Raw genomic sequence first — 14,635 nt, forward strand, 5'->3', positions numbered from 1 at the left:
CCGTGGCTGCAGAGAAGGATGAGGCCTTGAGGCAACTGCATGCAGTCCTTCCCCAACGCCTACATTCAGCAGAAGGTGCTCAAAACCCAGCGAACGCTGTTGAAACCACGCAGAAGGGTGCATGGATGCCTGCCCACCGACTGCCCCAGCAGCGATGCAGGGGAAGGGCGCTAAGAAGGCAGCTGCCACCCCAACAGCAATGACAGCGATTCCGAAAGCCATGGGGGCAACCTCTGCACAGGAAAGAGTAGACAAAAAGGCAGCATATATTGCCCATGTGCGAGAGAATGGCCTGCAGCTCTCCGATCAATCTGCGGCACAGTATGCCGAGCAAGCAGAATTGAGTTGGAGGAGCAGCTGTGGCATGCAAGTAACAGGAGACACCGATCAACAGCGAGCTGCTGCTGTTCAGCACCAGCCTGATGATGCTGTGCGAAGTCACAGATGACATGGTGCAGCAGAGGGCTCAAGGCAACACACTGAGCTGCCAAATCAGACTCCTTTTATTATAACAATCTATGGCACTGACACGGTATCTGCTTACACAAGACATCTGCTACTGCTCTTCCTACCCAACCTAACTTTGCAGAGGCTTTTTTCCCCCTTCGTGCTTGCCTTGGCACTATCTTTCCTCTGCCCTTCACACTGCTACACTTCACTCTACTTTCAAACCTATCTACCTCCAGATAAGAGCGGAAAAAAAAAAAGAGAAAGGGGCAGTGACTTCACTTTGCACCCAGCTATCGTACGGTCCGTATCAGTCAAGCGCTGGTGTACGCGCGATCTCAGGTGATGTAACAGCTAAGATGTAAAAAAACACAAGTTTTTGGCACAAATAGGAAGTGAACTCGTGAGAATTGTACACCATCCTGTATCACTTACAAGGGAACCTCCCCAATGCACCCCCCTCAGATTTAGTTATAAGTTGGCACAGTGGATAAACCTTGAAAAACTGAACACAGATCAATTGAGAAAACAGGAGGAAGTTGTGTGGAACTATGAAAAAAAAATAAGCAAAATATACAAACTGAGTAGTCCATGCGCAAGATAGGCAACATCAAGGATAGTGTGAGCTCAGGAGCGCCGTGGTCCCGTGGTTAGCGTGAGAAGCTGCGAAACAAGAGGTCCTTGGTTCAAGTCTTCCCTCGAGTGAAAAGTTTAATTTTTTATTTTCAAACAACTATTATCTGTCCATCCGTTTGAAGCTGCACAGGTACACAGAGCAGTATTGTTTACATGATCATGTGTCAATTATCAAAGTTCAGGCACTCACACATAATCAACTTCGCTCTCCAAAATTCCAGGGCATGTTCAGATTTGCTTGGACATACACAGGATTTGACAGTCTACACATGGAAAAAATTGAAAACGTTAAAAACATATGTTTTGACAGATCACAGGGAAAACTGTGCAACTGTGAAACTGTTGCATTCATTTGTTGCAGTTTATGTGACAAACTCTTATGTTTTCATCACTTTTTTGGGAGTGAAAACCTAAATCGGGCAAGGCAGGAGAATCTTTTTACTCATTCGCCACGTGTACAAGTTAGGTGAGTCGACAACATATTCCTGTCATGTGATGCACATGCCATCACCAGTGTCGTATAGAATATATCAGATGTGTTTTCCTGTGGAGGAATCGGCTGACCTATGACCTTGCAATCAAATGTTTTCGGTTCCCATTGCAGAGACACGTCCTTTCGTCTACTAATCGCACGTTTTTGCGGTGCGGTCGCAAAACACAGACACTAAACTTATTACAGTGAACAGAGACGTCAATGAACGAACAGGCAGATCATAACTTTGCGAAAATAAAGAAAGTAAACTTTTCATTCAAGGAAAGACTTGAACCAAGGACCTCCCGTTCCGCAGCTGCTCATGCTAACCACGGGACCATGGCGCTCCTGAGCTCACACTATCCTTGATGTTGCCTATCTTACGCATGGACTACTCAGTTTGTATAATTTGCTTATTTTTTTCATAGTTCCACGCAACTTCTTCCTGTTTTCTTGATTGATCAATGTTCAGTTTTTCAAGGCCTATCCACTGTGCCAACTTATAACTAAATCTGAAGGGGGTGCGATGGGGAGGTTCCCTTGTTAGATTTCATGGGAGTAACTGTTTGTGTGCCACCCACAATGTTAACAAAACAGTATGGCAAGTGGTGACTTTATTTTCCACTTTTGTGGTGAGCAATTAACTTTGATTATCAGAAGTCAGGGCGAAAGACCATTTACTGGGAGCTTACCATAGACGTCACCTCTGAACTGTTCATAGTGCTGTTTATGATAAAGATATCATATTTATTATTATTATTATTATTATTATTATTATTATTATTATTATAATCATTATTATTGTTATTATTATTATTATATCATCAGGAATATTACTACGTTGTGCGTGTGAAAGTTTATCAAATATGTCTATCAATTAAAACTCAAAATCTGCATTTATAATCATAGTTCCTGTTTCCACTGAGAATAGAAATATTTCTTTCAGTGCACTAGACAAGAGTGTGGACTTGCAGACTGGAAACTATGGTCAGTATGTTCTCCATTGCTTTCTGGCTGACCACAGAAATAGTTTTCAGGAGCTCATAGAAGACAGTGAACAATATTTCCTATTACTTATTTCTTATTATTAATCTCCTGCCCCACAAGACAGTCTCTTATCATTAACTAATTATTCACAGACCCATTTTCAGGAATGTTTAATCCAAGTTTTTTTCCAGCGACTATTACACAAAAGATATGTGCATGTGCCAAAGAGGCTTTTAAACCTTTGCAGTCCCTAATGCATACACAAGACATCTCTGTGCACTCTTATTTAAATCACTGCCACCTGGCTACAAAACACATTATACAGAAATGTGCAATTCCCTTTGTGGAAACAATGAGGCCACTGAACACCAGCCAGGATATACACTAAAAGAAAAAGTGCACTTTTGTCCAAATATATCCACATAAGCATTACAACACATATTTTTTTCATTTTCTGCTACTTTTGAAACACTCTTCATGGTGGTTAATCATAATTTCAGTCAATTGTTTACATATGAATTACTGTCATCATCTAAATCATTGTCATTCTTGTTTTCATTTAGAGATTCTGCTACAAGTTCCACAGTCTCTTGCAAAGAGAGGACTGTATGTGCAGTACTAGCCACTTCACGCCCACTAACTTGAATATAATAACAACAAACTTTTTCTCAAAACAACTGTTTCAATTTGACACTGAGTTAACATAGGTATCTCTAGATGGCAGTATTACGCAGCACTGATACCTAGTACAACCAGTTTCGGGACTGGAGCAAGTGAGAGCTACAAAGAATTGTGCATGTGAGACCTACAAAGAATTGTGTTGAATGAGGCTTGGCATCGGAGTGAAAAAAGTGCATTTATTTACGTGTTTTGAATAATTTTTTGGCATTTAACTAACATGCAAGGTGTTGGCAACACACAAGTTCAGCAATAAACTGTCTGAAGGATAACATGAAACACTATGCATTGTGACATTTTGCAACCAAAACTCAGCGTATACAGCTTCTGACACAGAGCTTTTGTAGAAATAAAATTTTATTGTCCTCATAAAACCAGTGGAGTCAGCCACTTAAAATACTTACCACTGAAGACAGGTCATAATGTCTCTTGTCGCACCAGGGTCTTGTACAGAAACTTGATGCTGTAATCTTCACAGCCTCTTACACTAATGCATGAAAACTAATTTGCTTTGTTTATTTTTGGTATATTATTATTATACTCTATGGTATCATATTTCGAGGCAACTCTGTGCATTCACAAAGAATGAGAAACAGCCAGAATGACCTCTGGCATGAGTTTGTGAATCTTGTGCAGCAGTTCAGAATTCTAACTCTGTCTTTCCTCGTGAGGCTTGTGGTTAACAATATGAAGTCATTAAAAATGAAATGCCAACTGCCACATTCAGTCAGTGAAGATTAGACAGGAAAACAATTTGCACTTACACAACACTTCTTTAACTATTTTACAAATAAATGTGCATTATTTTGAAAGTTTCCTTTTCAATATACTTCCAGTTAAGAGCAATAAATCCAAGATTTTTAAATCTTAGTTTGAAAGGTTTCCCTGTGGGACACTCCTCTTCCTCTATGCATGAGTTCCTTAAAGTGATTTAAAATCTTGTTTTGCCAGACTTTGTTAATTTTACAAGCTGTAGTAAATCTTGTACACAGTGTTTTATTTTGGTTTTTAAAGGTGCATATAAACTTTTTGCGAATTATATAATCCTTCCATACTTCTCCCTTCTACCCTTTGCCCCCACCCCCTCCCAATGCAGCACCTTGCAGCCCCTGTCCTGTCACCACCACAACCCTGCACAGTCCCACAAGCAGCACAGCAGTAGCATCCCCCCCCCCCCCCCCAACTGTCCCCCTCACACCTCTTTTCTGTACCCCCAGAAGCTGGAGACGACAGTGTCCGTGTGTATATGTTTAGTTCGCCTATGTCTGATGAATTACTTAATGTGATAGCTAATAATATCTAACAATCTTTTTCAATGTGCCTGTCTGCCACACACTGCCTCTTCTGTGTGGTGAGTGGCAATTATTCTTTCCATATTGCTGTTATGAGACCCAATTGCAGACTATTAAACAGTATGGCTTGTCCTGTAGAATTATGCACTTCATAAAACACAAACACATAGTATCCTCTGATTACAGTATCAGTGAGTCATAATTGAAATCAGTAAACTCATAAAATATCTCAGAGTCACAATTTTTGGTAACATTAAATGGAATGATTGCAGAAGCTCTATCACAGACAAAGCAAACAGCAGACTTAGGTTCACTGGTATGATACTGGGAAAATACAGCCAGTATACAAAAGAAACTGCTTACAAAATACTTGTGACACATTCTAAAATATTGTTCAAGTGTGTTGGACCAATTACAAATAGGACTAACAGAAGATATTTAACATTTAAAAATAAATGTTTCCAGGTTTATAGCAAAAGAAAGTGAACCCAGTTTCTGAGGTTGGAAGGCATTTCACAATTACCTATTAGAAACTTTCTACAGGATGTACGTACAGTGCTTCATTGTAAAGAAATGTATGTAGGTGGGTTGGGGCACTTAACCCGAGATCATTAAATTCTGAAAGTATAAAACAGATTAATGTCAATTATAGTACAGTTGTGGAAGGGAGTGCCATGATGAACATACTAAAAATCCTAATGTGTGTTTTTTTTTAATAAACTGAAAACTATAGCTTCTAGAAAAAATGCTTCCCAGTATAAAACTAAGTTACATTAAATTTCCTACAGAAAAGATTTTGTTCAGTTTTCTCTATGACTAATAATTTCCACCTTTTAGGAGACTGAAAAATTACAGCTTATTAAAAACAGTGTTTTAATGGCAAAATTTATGCATTTGTTTATTTGTCTGTTTGCTGTCCATATAAAAAACAGTTTTTGGACATTGTCACAGATTTTAGTTCACAGACACAAAGATTTAGTTAACAAACATAAGTGCACACATTGATATAAATAGTGAAGATAAGAAATTATCATTTTTTTGTGCATAAACAAACTTATGCTATATGCACTGTTTTTACTCTAAAGAGTATGTAATAGTCTTTCACGTTCTCTCTCAGTTCAATGACTTCTGGAGGGTAATTCTCAGCTTTGTGATTAACAGATTTGTTTACTTGTTTTACTAAAGGACATGTTTCATATAAAGTTTTATTGAATAATTTATAGAAATTTTCCCATTTATCATTCATGCTTGTAGCATTGGAAATTGGTTCCCATTTTTTATTGCCTAGTGTCTTTTAAGTTTATTATAATTACACTTTCTTTAATACATAACCGTATCACTTTTAGTTCGAGAATGTGGTCAATGCATGTTTGTGTTTCTACAGTAATTCTTGTAGGTTCTGATTTTATGTGATAATAGCTGAACACTGAAGTAAATCAACACAATGCAAATAATTATTGCTTTTATTTAAAGGTCTATGTTGATGTCTACAATAAACAGCACATGTTTTTTATATGTTGATGTCTTCTCCAGCAGGTCCTCCACACAACTGAGAAGTTCTTCAATGCTGCTTCCAAGTGACTTACATGGAGCTGCTATAATCAGCCTGTTGTTCCCTAGTTTTAACTTTATTGCTGCAATCTCAAGTACTATTTCTTTACTCAAATCATCAATCCATTTGACTTTTTGATGTGCTATATCATTTCTGCTATAAATGCCTACCCCTCCACCTTTGTGTGTCCTTCTACAGTACAAGTTTATAAGTTCATAATATCTTAGCCTCTATCCATATGCTTCCTCTTCCTTGCAACCTAATTCACTCACTTTTAAGAAATGTGATTTTGATTCATTTGGATATACGCCCAAGTGTTCTGTTTTATTCATTATGTTACTGAACATTCTGGTATGTAAGGATTAAATTGCTACGTTTTACTCCAAAAAAGCATCCCTATCACCTTTATGATTGATAATTTTGTTTACGTCATCTTTCTCTGCAATAATTTTGCTTATTTTCTCACATAAAAGTTTCTTGCCTTCGAAATTTAGATGATCCCATGCTTGGTATGTAGGCATTTGTCCATTTTACCTACATACGCTATTCTATGTTTTCCACACAAAGCACTCATCTGCTTGATTCTGATGTTCGTTTTTTGTATCTCCTTGTGGAAGATGAATTGTATATTAGGTGAGGTAACATTATAACTATTGTGTTCCAAGATTTGTTAGCTTCTAAGAACTTTTTGAGGCTTGCTATGCAGTTTTGTGCCTCGTTTCTTGCAACGTTGTTGGCACCAGATATGCACATGACATATTCATTTTCATCTTTCCTTTTTTCCTGTAGGTCAACATCGGCAGCATTTTTCATACTTGCACACTGTTTTACTATTCCCATTGCTTGGAAATCTTTGTTATTGTCTTGTAAAATACTCACCAGGTTTCTGGCATGATTGTCTCTTAAGAAAAGAACATTGTGTCTTTTTTGCAACTGATTCTTGATTCTATTGTCACTGAGTCTCATTGTTGTTTTGTTTGCTCCACTGCTGCGTTGTTTACGAGCTTTGTTGTCATCACACTTCACACTTTCATGTTTATCATTAACACTTGTTTCGGTAGTAGTTACAGTCCACTTATTTGGAAGAGTTTGACTATCATCCGTAAATTACACATTTTCATTTTCATAGCAATAGCCATTCAAAACACTTTTTATATGTTAGCTTTTTCATATTTATATTTGGAACAGTATGGCTACCATGCAAAAGTATGTGCAATTTTAATGAAGGCTCACACACTGAGATGTAGGTTTTTTTCACATCACTCAGCAGAACGTTAATTGTTGGTTGAAGACTACTTACAGGATCACTTAACTTTCTGATTTGATCACTATAATTCATGAACTCACTGCTTTTACCAGTATAATTTTCACTTTATTTTGCATGAAAATGTGTGTCTATATAAGTTGCCATCCTGACCTGTCTGCAACACACCTTATGAATCACGGGCGACATAGTGCCCCGACATTCCTAGGGTTGTTCATTTTCCACGAAGTGTGATACCACTACATGGAATACAGATATGAATTCCTAATAATAGTAATGTAAGAAGCTCATATGGACAGATTCTATGTAGATCTGCTCATTGCTCTACACTGCTAGAGGGGAAACTGATCCTTAGTCATTCTGTATAGCAGTTATAGCATTCTTCCAGAAAATGTGACTTCCCCCATCATGTGCACTGATCACTTTTCAGTTTACAGACAGACAATACCTCCCCAGTATTTCCTGTCCTGTTCTCTTATGTAAGTAGGCAAAATAGCTGCACCGAGCTCTTGTCTATACAGTGCAGTTATTTTCAGTTTATTAAGTGAGCTATTATGCAAAAAAAAAAAAAAAAATATCAACAGTTGGAGCTGTGAAACTGTTAAGAGCCTGCCCCAAGTGTAACATTCTGACAATATGTATTTGACAATGTCAATCTCTCTGCCTCCACTGTCAATGGCTTTAACAGTCTTCACAGCAGGAGGAGTATCAAATACGTCATCCCAACCTCATCTCTTCCAACACCTGAAGAGGCTCAGAGGCTAAATTGGCTCCCTCTGTAACAGGAGTACGCCACCCATGCATTATGGAACTTCAGCTGTTTCATCATATGTCAGTCAATGCATTACAGAACACTTGAACATTCCACCAGCCATATTCATGCCCACCTTGCAAGGTAGAGGTGTGGTAAGTGGTTCCACTCAGTCTCTCAGTGCAGCTCACTCTACTAATGTCAGCAATTCCTGAATGATAGAGATTTGCGCAGTCTACCAGTACCTCACTTTATGGTGAGAGAAGTTCAGTAACTTTAGGGCCATTCATTAATTCACCACAAAATAACAACAACACAGTTAAATGGCTTTACAATATGACACCAATGATAAGACAGCAGCAAGGTATCTCATTTACCAATCCAGTCCCTTCCCCACAAGCATTACAAACATTATGTAGGTAGCTGGCATCACACTTACAAATTAAACACTTCTCAGACATTGTTTGTAGGAATGTAATTTACATACATGCTCAGTTAACACATAAAAACTCCTCTATGTAAAAAAAAGAGCTGAGTGAAGTTATTTTGTTTACTCACATAAGAGAACAGGACAGGAAATGCTTGGGAGGTATAATCTGTAAACTAAAAAGTGAACAGCACTTGTGGTGGTGGGAAAGACAAATTTCTCAGAATGCTACAGCTGCCACACAGGATGACTAAGAATCTGTTTCCCATCTAGCAGCATATAACAGTGAGCAGAGATTTCAATAAAATCCACCCACATACATTTATTGCATTAATACTATTAGTAACTCATCTCTGTATTCCATGCAGTGTTAACACAATTCATGGAAAATAAACACCCCTGGGAATGTCGGGACACTATATTGCCAGTGATTCATAAGATGTGCTGCAAAAAGGTCAGTACAGCTATGTGAAACACCTGTTGGTTTTGTTCAATAAAAATGTTAAAAAGTGACCTTTAAAGGTTCTTCCTCCCTGCCCCCTCTCCTTGCCCAACATGCAAACACCCCATCAACCAGGATTGGTAGTAAGTTGTTCTTTGCAACACATCCTACAACTGTACATAACTTTGTGACTACACGAATTTTTTCCCCTATTTAACCTTTTCTGGTCTTCATTGACTGGGCTATGATACTGGATGGTAGTTTTGTGGATCACTTCTGTTACACTTCTTGTAGATACGTATGACCTGTGGATGCTGTTCAACCCTGGGGTCCTATTCAGTTTCAGCAATTTCAGCTCAGTCCACTGACATTAATATCCATAAAATTACCAAATAAGCAGCAACCAGCCGAAAGAGCATGTTTTCTTTATTTAATTTTGCATATCGATTTTGACTGATTAACAGCCATCATCGGTGCTTTCAACATGTATGTTCCTTGAGTAATAACACTGTCTTAAACAGACGTCAAACTCCACTCTATATAATCCTTCCACCTTTCTGCTGTCCCTTCTTTGCTTAGAACTGGGTTTCCATCGAAGCTCTTGATATTCATACAAGTGGTTCTCTTTTCTCCAAAGGTCTCTTTAATTTTCCTGTAGGCAGTATCTATCTTACCCCTAGTGAGATAAGCCTCTACATCCTTACATTTGTCCTCTAGCCATCCCTGCTTAGCCATTTTGCACTGCCTGTCGATATCATTTTTGAGACGTTTGTATTCCTTTTTGCCTCCTTCACTTACTGCATTTTTATATTTTCTGCTTTCATCAATTAAATTCAGTATCTCTTCTGTTACCCAAGGGTTTCTAGTATCCCTCGTCTTTTTACCTATTTGATCCTCTGCTGCTTTCACTATTTCATCCCTCAAAGCTACCCATTCTTCTTCTACTGTATTTCTTTCCCCCATTCCTGTCAATTGTTCCCTTATGCTCTCCCTGACACTCTGTACCACCTCTGGTTCTTTCAGTATATCCAGGTCCCATCTCCTTAAATTCACACCTTTCTGCAATTTCTTCAGTTTTAATCTACAGTTCATAACCAATAGATTGTGGTCAGAGTCCACATCTGCCCCTGGAAATGTCTTACAATTTAAAACCTGGTTCCTAAATCTCTGTCTTCCCATTATATAATCTATCTGAAACCTTCTAGTATCTCCAGGCTTCTTCCATGTATACAACCTTCTTTCATGATTCTTAAACCAAGTGTTAGCTATGATTAAGTTATGCTCTGCACAAAATTCTACCAGGCGGCTTCCTCTTTCACTTCTTAGCCCCAATCCATATTCACCTCCTACATTTCCTTCTCTCTCTTTTCCTACTGTCGAATTCCAGTCACCCATGACTATTAAATTTTCGTCTCCCTTCACTACCTGAATAATTTATTTTATCTCATCATACATTTCATCAATTTCTTCATCGTCTGCAGAGCTAGTTGGCATATAAACTTGTACTACTGTAGTAGGCGTGGGCTTCGTGTCTATCCTGGCCACAATAATGCGTTCACTATGCTGTTTGTAGTAGCTTACCCGTACTCCTATTTTTTTATTCATTATTAAACCTACTACTGCATTACCCCTATTTGATTTTGTATTTATAACCCTGTATTCACCTGACCAAAAGTCTTGTCCATCCTGCCACCAAACTTCACTAATTCCCACTATATCTAACTTTAACCTATCCATTTCCCTTTTTAAATTTTCTAACCTACCTGCCCGATTAAGGGATCTGACATTCAAAGCTCCGATCCGTAGAATGCCAGTTTTCTTTCTCTTGATAACAACATCCACTTCAGTAGTCCCCACCCGGAGATCTGAATGGGGGACTATTTTACCTCCGGAATATTTTACCCAAGAGGACACCATCATCATTTAATCATACAGTAAAGCTGCATGCCCTCGGGAAAAATTATGGCTGTAGTTTCCCCTTGCTTTCAGTCGTTCGCAGTACCAGAACAGCAAGGCCATTTTGGTTAGTGTTACAAGGCCAGATCAGTCAATCATCCAGACTGTTGCCCCTACAACTACTGAAAAGGTTGCTGCCCCTCTTCAGGAACCACACATTTGTCTGGCCTCTCAACAGATACCCCTCCGTTGTGGTTGCACCTACGGTATGGCTATCTGTATTGCTGAGGCACGCAAGCCTCCCCACCAACGGCAAGGTCCATGGTTCATGGGGGGAGGACATACCATTTATAAAATTGTAATGATGTATTATTGTTGAATGTTCCTCCGAAGATGACTAAATGATTGGGGAAGATCAATGACATTTAGGTGTGAACCATGTGGTTGCTAGAAGGAACAAACAATCTTCATCTACATATATACTCTGCAAACCACCATGAGGTGCATGGCAGAGGGTACATCCTATTGTGCCAGTTATTAGGGTTTCTTCGTGTTCCATTCAAGTATGGAGCACAGGAAGAATGATTGACTAAATGCCTCTGTGGGTGCAGTAGTTACTCTAATCTTATCCTCACAATCCCTATGTGAGCATCACATAGGGGGCTGTAGTATATTCCTAGAGTAATCACTTAAAGCAGGTTTTTGAAACTTTGTCAACAGGCTTTCTTCAAGCAGTTTATGTCTATCTTCAAGAGACATCCAGTTCAGTTCAGTTCATTATCTCTGTGACACTCTCCCATGGATTAAACAAACTTGGGACCATTTGTGTTGCTCTTCTCTGTATACATTCAATAACCCCTGTTGGTCCTATCTGGTATGGATCACACACACTTGAGCAATATTCTAGAGCTGATTGCAAAAGTGATCAGTCTATTTGTAGATTGATTGCATTTCCCCAGTGTTCTACCAATAAACCAAAGCCTACCACCTGCTTTACCCACAACTGAACCTATGTGATAATTCCATTTCATATCTGTACAAAGTGTTACATCCAGGTACTTGTATGAGTGGCCAATTCCAACAGTGACTCACTGATATAGTAATAGGATACTATGGCTTTTCGTTTTGTGAAATGCACAATTTTACATTTCTGGACATTTAAAGCAAGATGCAAATCTCTGTGCCACTTTAAATCTTATCAAGATCTGCCTGAATATTTATGCAGCTTCTTTCAGCTAGTACTTCATTACAGATAACTGCATCATCTGCAAAAAGCCTAATTTTACTATTAATATCATCTGCACGGTCACTAATATGCAATTTGAATAGCGAGGGTCATAACACACTTCCCTGGTGCACACCCGAATTTACTTCTACATCTGACGATGATTTTTCATCCTAGATAACATGCTGCATCCTCCCTGCCAAAAGGTCCTCAATGCAGTCACAAATTTCACTTGATAGCTTATATGACCTTAGTTTTTACAATAAGCTAGTTGTGGTACTGAGTCAAACACTTTTCGGAAATCAAGAAATAGACCATCTACCTGATTGCTTTGATCCAAAGCTTTAAGTAAGTCATGTGGGAAAAGTGTGAGTTGGGTTTCACGTGATTGATGCTTTTGAAATCCATGCCATTTGCACTGAGGGGGTCATTCCGTTTGAGATACCTCATTATGTTTGAGCCCAGAATATGTTCTAAGGTTCTACAAAAATCAATGTCAAGGATACTGGACTACCCTTCTTGTAGATGGGTGTGACCTGTGCCTTTTACCAAGAACTGGACATGGTCTTTTGTTCAAGGAATATGATAGATTATAATTAAAAGAGGGTCTAACTCAGGTGCAAATTCAGCACAGAATCTTGACATGGAGTTTTGTTCAATTTTACTGATTTCAGTTGTTTCTCAACACTACTGACACTAATATTTGTTTTGTTCATCCTCCCAGCGGCACAAGGATTAATTTGGTGGAATTCTCCTGGATTTTCTTTTGTAAAGGAACATTTGAAAATGGAGCTAAGCATTTCAGATTTTGGTCGTGTACCGTCAATCTCATTTCCTGTCTCACACACTAGGGACTGGACACTAACTTTGGCGCCACTAACAGTCTTTACATACTTCACAACATGTTCATGCCTAACCTTGATACTGAGCCTTGAGCAAATGATCTCCCATGCAGCTTTAGTTCAGTAAATGCAACAGTGCTTATAGTCAACTATCACAAAAGAAACCAGAAAGGACTACATACGAGTGTATTTTGGTAAGTACATATAAATATTATTAGTGAAGACAAGTTACAACATGCAGAAAGAAGAAAAAAATAAAATAAACAAAAGTAGACTTACTTCATTAGTTGTTCACGTAGGACCTGCAATATAGGTATCTCTCTGAGTCTCTGTTCTGTTAATAAACTCCATATTATTCCAGGAGGCCTTGGAAGTCGAGGTGTGACATTTATTATCTGTGTTGGTGTTATGATGATGTCAACAGGAACATCATGACTCTTAAACAACTGATGAGGGAGAGAATCAAATACCTGAAAATGGTTAGAAAGTTCTCATAAATAAATTTAAAATACAAAATGCAGGCATATCAGCTTGTAGTGTATAACATCAGAACAGACATAAGTGCTAATCTCAAGTCAAATCTGAAGCCAAAAATTGCAATAAGACATTTGAAAAGCAATGAGTTGCAAACTGCTGAAACTGTGACAGGGTTGATACAAAAAAGGGCAAAAACATTACGAGCTTTAGGAACTCAAAAACTGGTAGGTTTTCATCTGTGCCTGAAAGAGATGGAGAATGATAAAATATTTAGAGGACTAGTATTGTTTCACTTCCACATGAGGCTACAATCCAGACTAATATTTTTGGAAAAGCTTGCCCAACATTTAAATTAAAACTCAATGTTCACAAATTTCTCTTTTTCTGAAAATTTTCTTGCTACTGCCAGTAGGCATTTTATGTACTCTTTACTTCACCAATGTCAGTCGTTTTGCTGCCCAAATAGCAAAATGTGTCTATTGCTTTTACCATCTAATTTCCCAACTCAGTTACCTCAGTATCATCCAAAAGTCCATCACCCTTGATTTGTTTTAACTGAGCTTTGCTCATGGAATTTCAATGAAGTTTGCAATCTGCAGCAGTGTCCCCAGAACAGAGCATTTTCAGAGTCAAGAGGAAGGCTTGGACCAGGACTTCAAAGGTTTGGTCACAAACCAGACCATGACATGTTAGACTTGCGCAACTGGCGTGATTAGGCAATTCTCCATCCAGTCCAGAAAATGATATCTATAGGAGACCATGAAATATTGTTGTTAACTCCAAAGAACTCCCCTGACAGGCAAGACTATTAAAGTAATAGTGAGCAACTGCTGAAGCTCTTTCAGTTTGAAGCATTACTAAAAAGGAATGGAGCTTACATAATACTAAGTACAGAAAGCCGGTAATAATACAAAATTCACAGTAGTGGGCTTTTTGGGGTAAATCTAAATGCATACTGAATGGATAGACTAATGAGAAATAGTGGTGATGTATTTGCCATGGTAGATGAGAAATTCAAATCCACTGTGGTACAAACTGAAGCTGCAAGCAAGATCATCTGGGGAAGACTGAGTATCATGTGTGTGTTCACCAACTTTAATTGGGCCTTATACTGACCATCAGACTAACCCCAAATGAAACAAAGAACTTTAGCACAAATCTCACTGGTATATAATTTCCCCAACTATACTGTCATTGGAAGAGACTATAATTATCTAATAATCTATTGAGATAACTATAGTTTTGTA

The 14,635-nt window shown here is 38.4% G+C and overlaps 1 protein-coding gene across 1 annotated transcript in view; it reads right to left on the reverse strand.

The window, feature by feature from the left end:
* The window catches only part of LOC124788023 (methenyltetrahydrofolate synthase domain-containing protein), a 148,665-nt gene that overhangs the window by 15,851 nt on the left and 118,179 nt on the right, over positions 1–14,635 (reverse strand). The window contains exon 5 of the mRNA XM_047255084.1: positions 13,191–13,381. Coding sequence (XP_047111040.1) covers positions 13,191–13,381 — 191 coding nt within the window. The remainder of the gene's footprint in view (positions 1–13,190; positions 13,382–14,635) is intronic.

Source organism: Schistocerca piceifrons, chromosome 3 (assembly GCF_021461385.2).
Source record: "Schistocerca piceifrons isolate TAMUIC-IGC-003096 chromosome 3, iqSchPice1.1, whole genome shotgun sequence".
Classification (NCBI taxonomy): Eukaryota; Metazoa; Arthropoda; class Insecta; order Orthoptera; family Acrididae; genus Schistocerca; species Schistocerca piceifrons.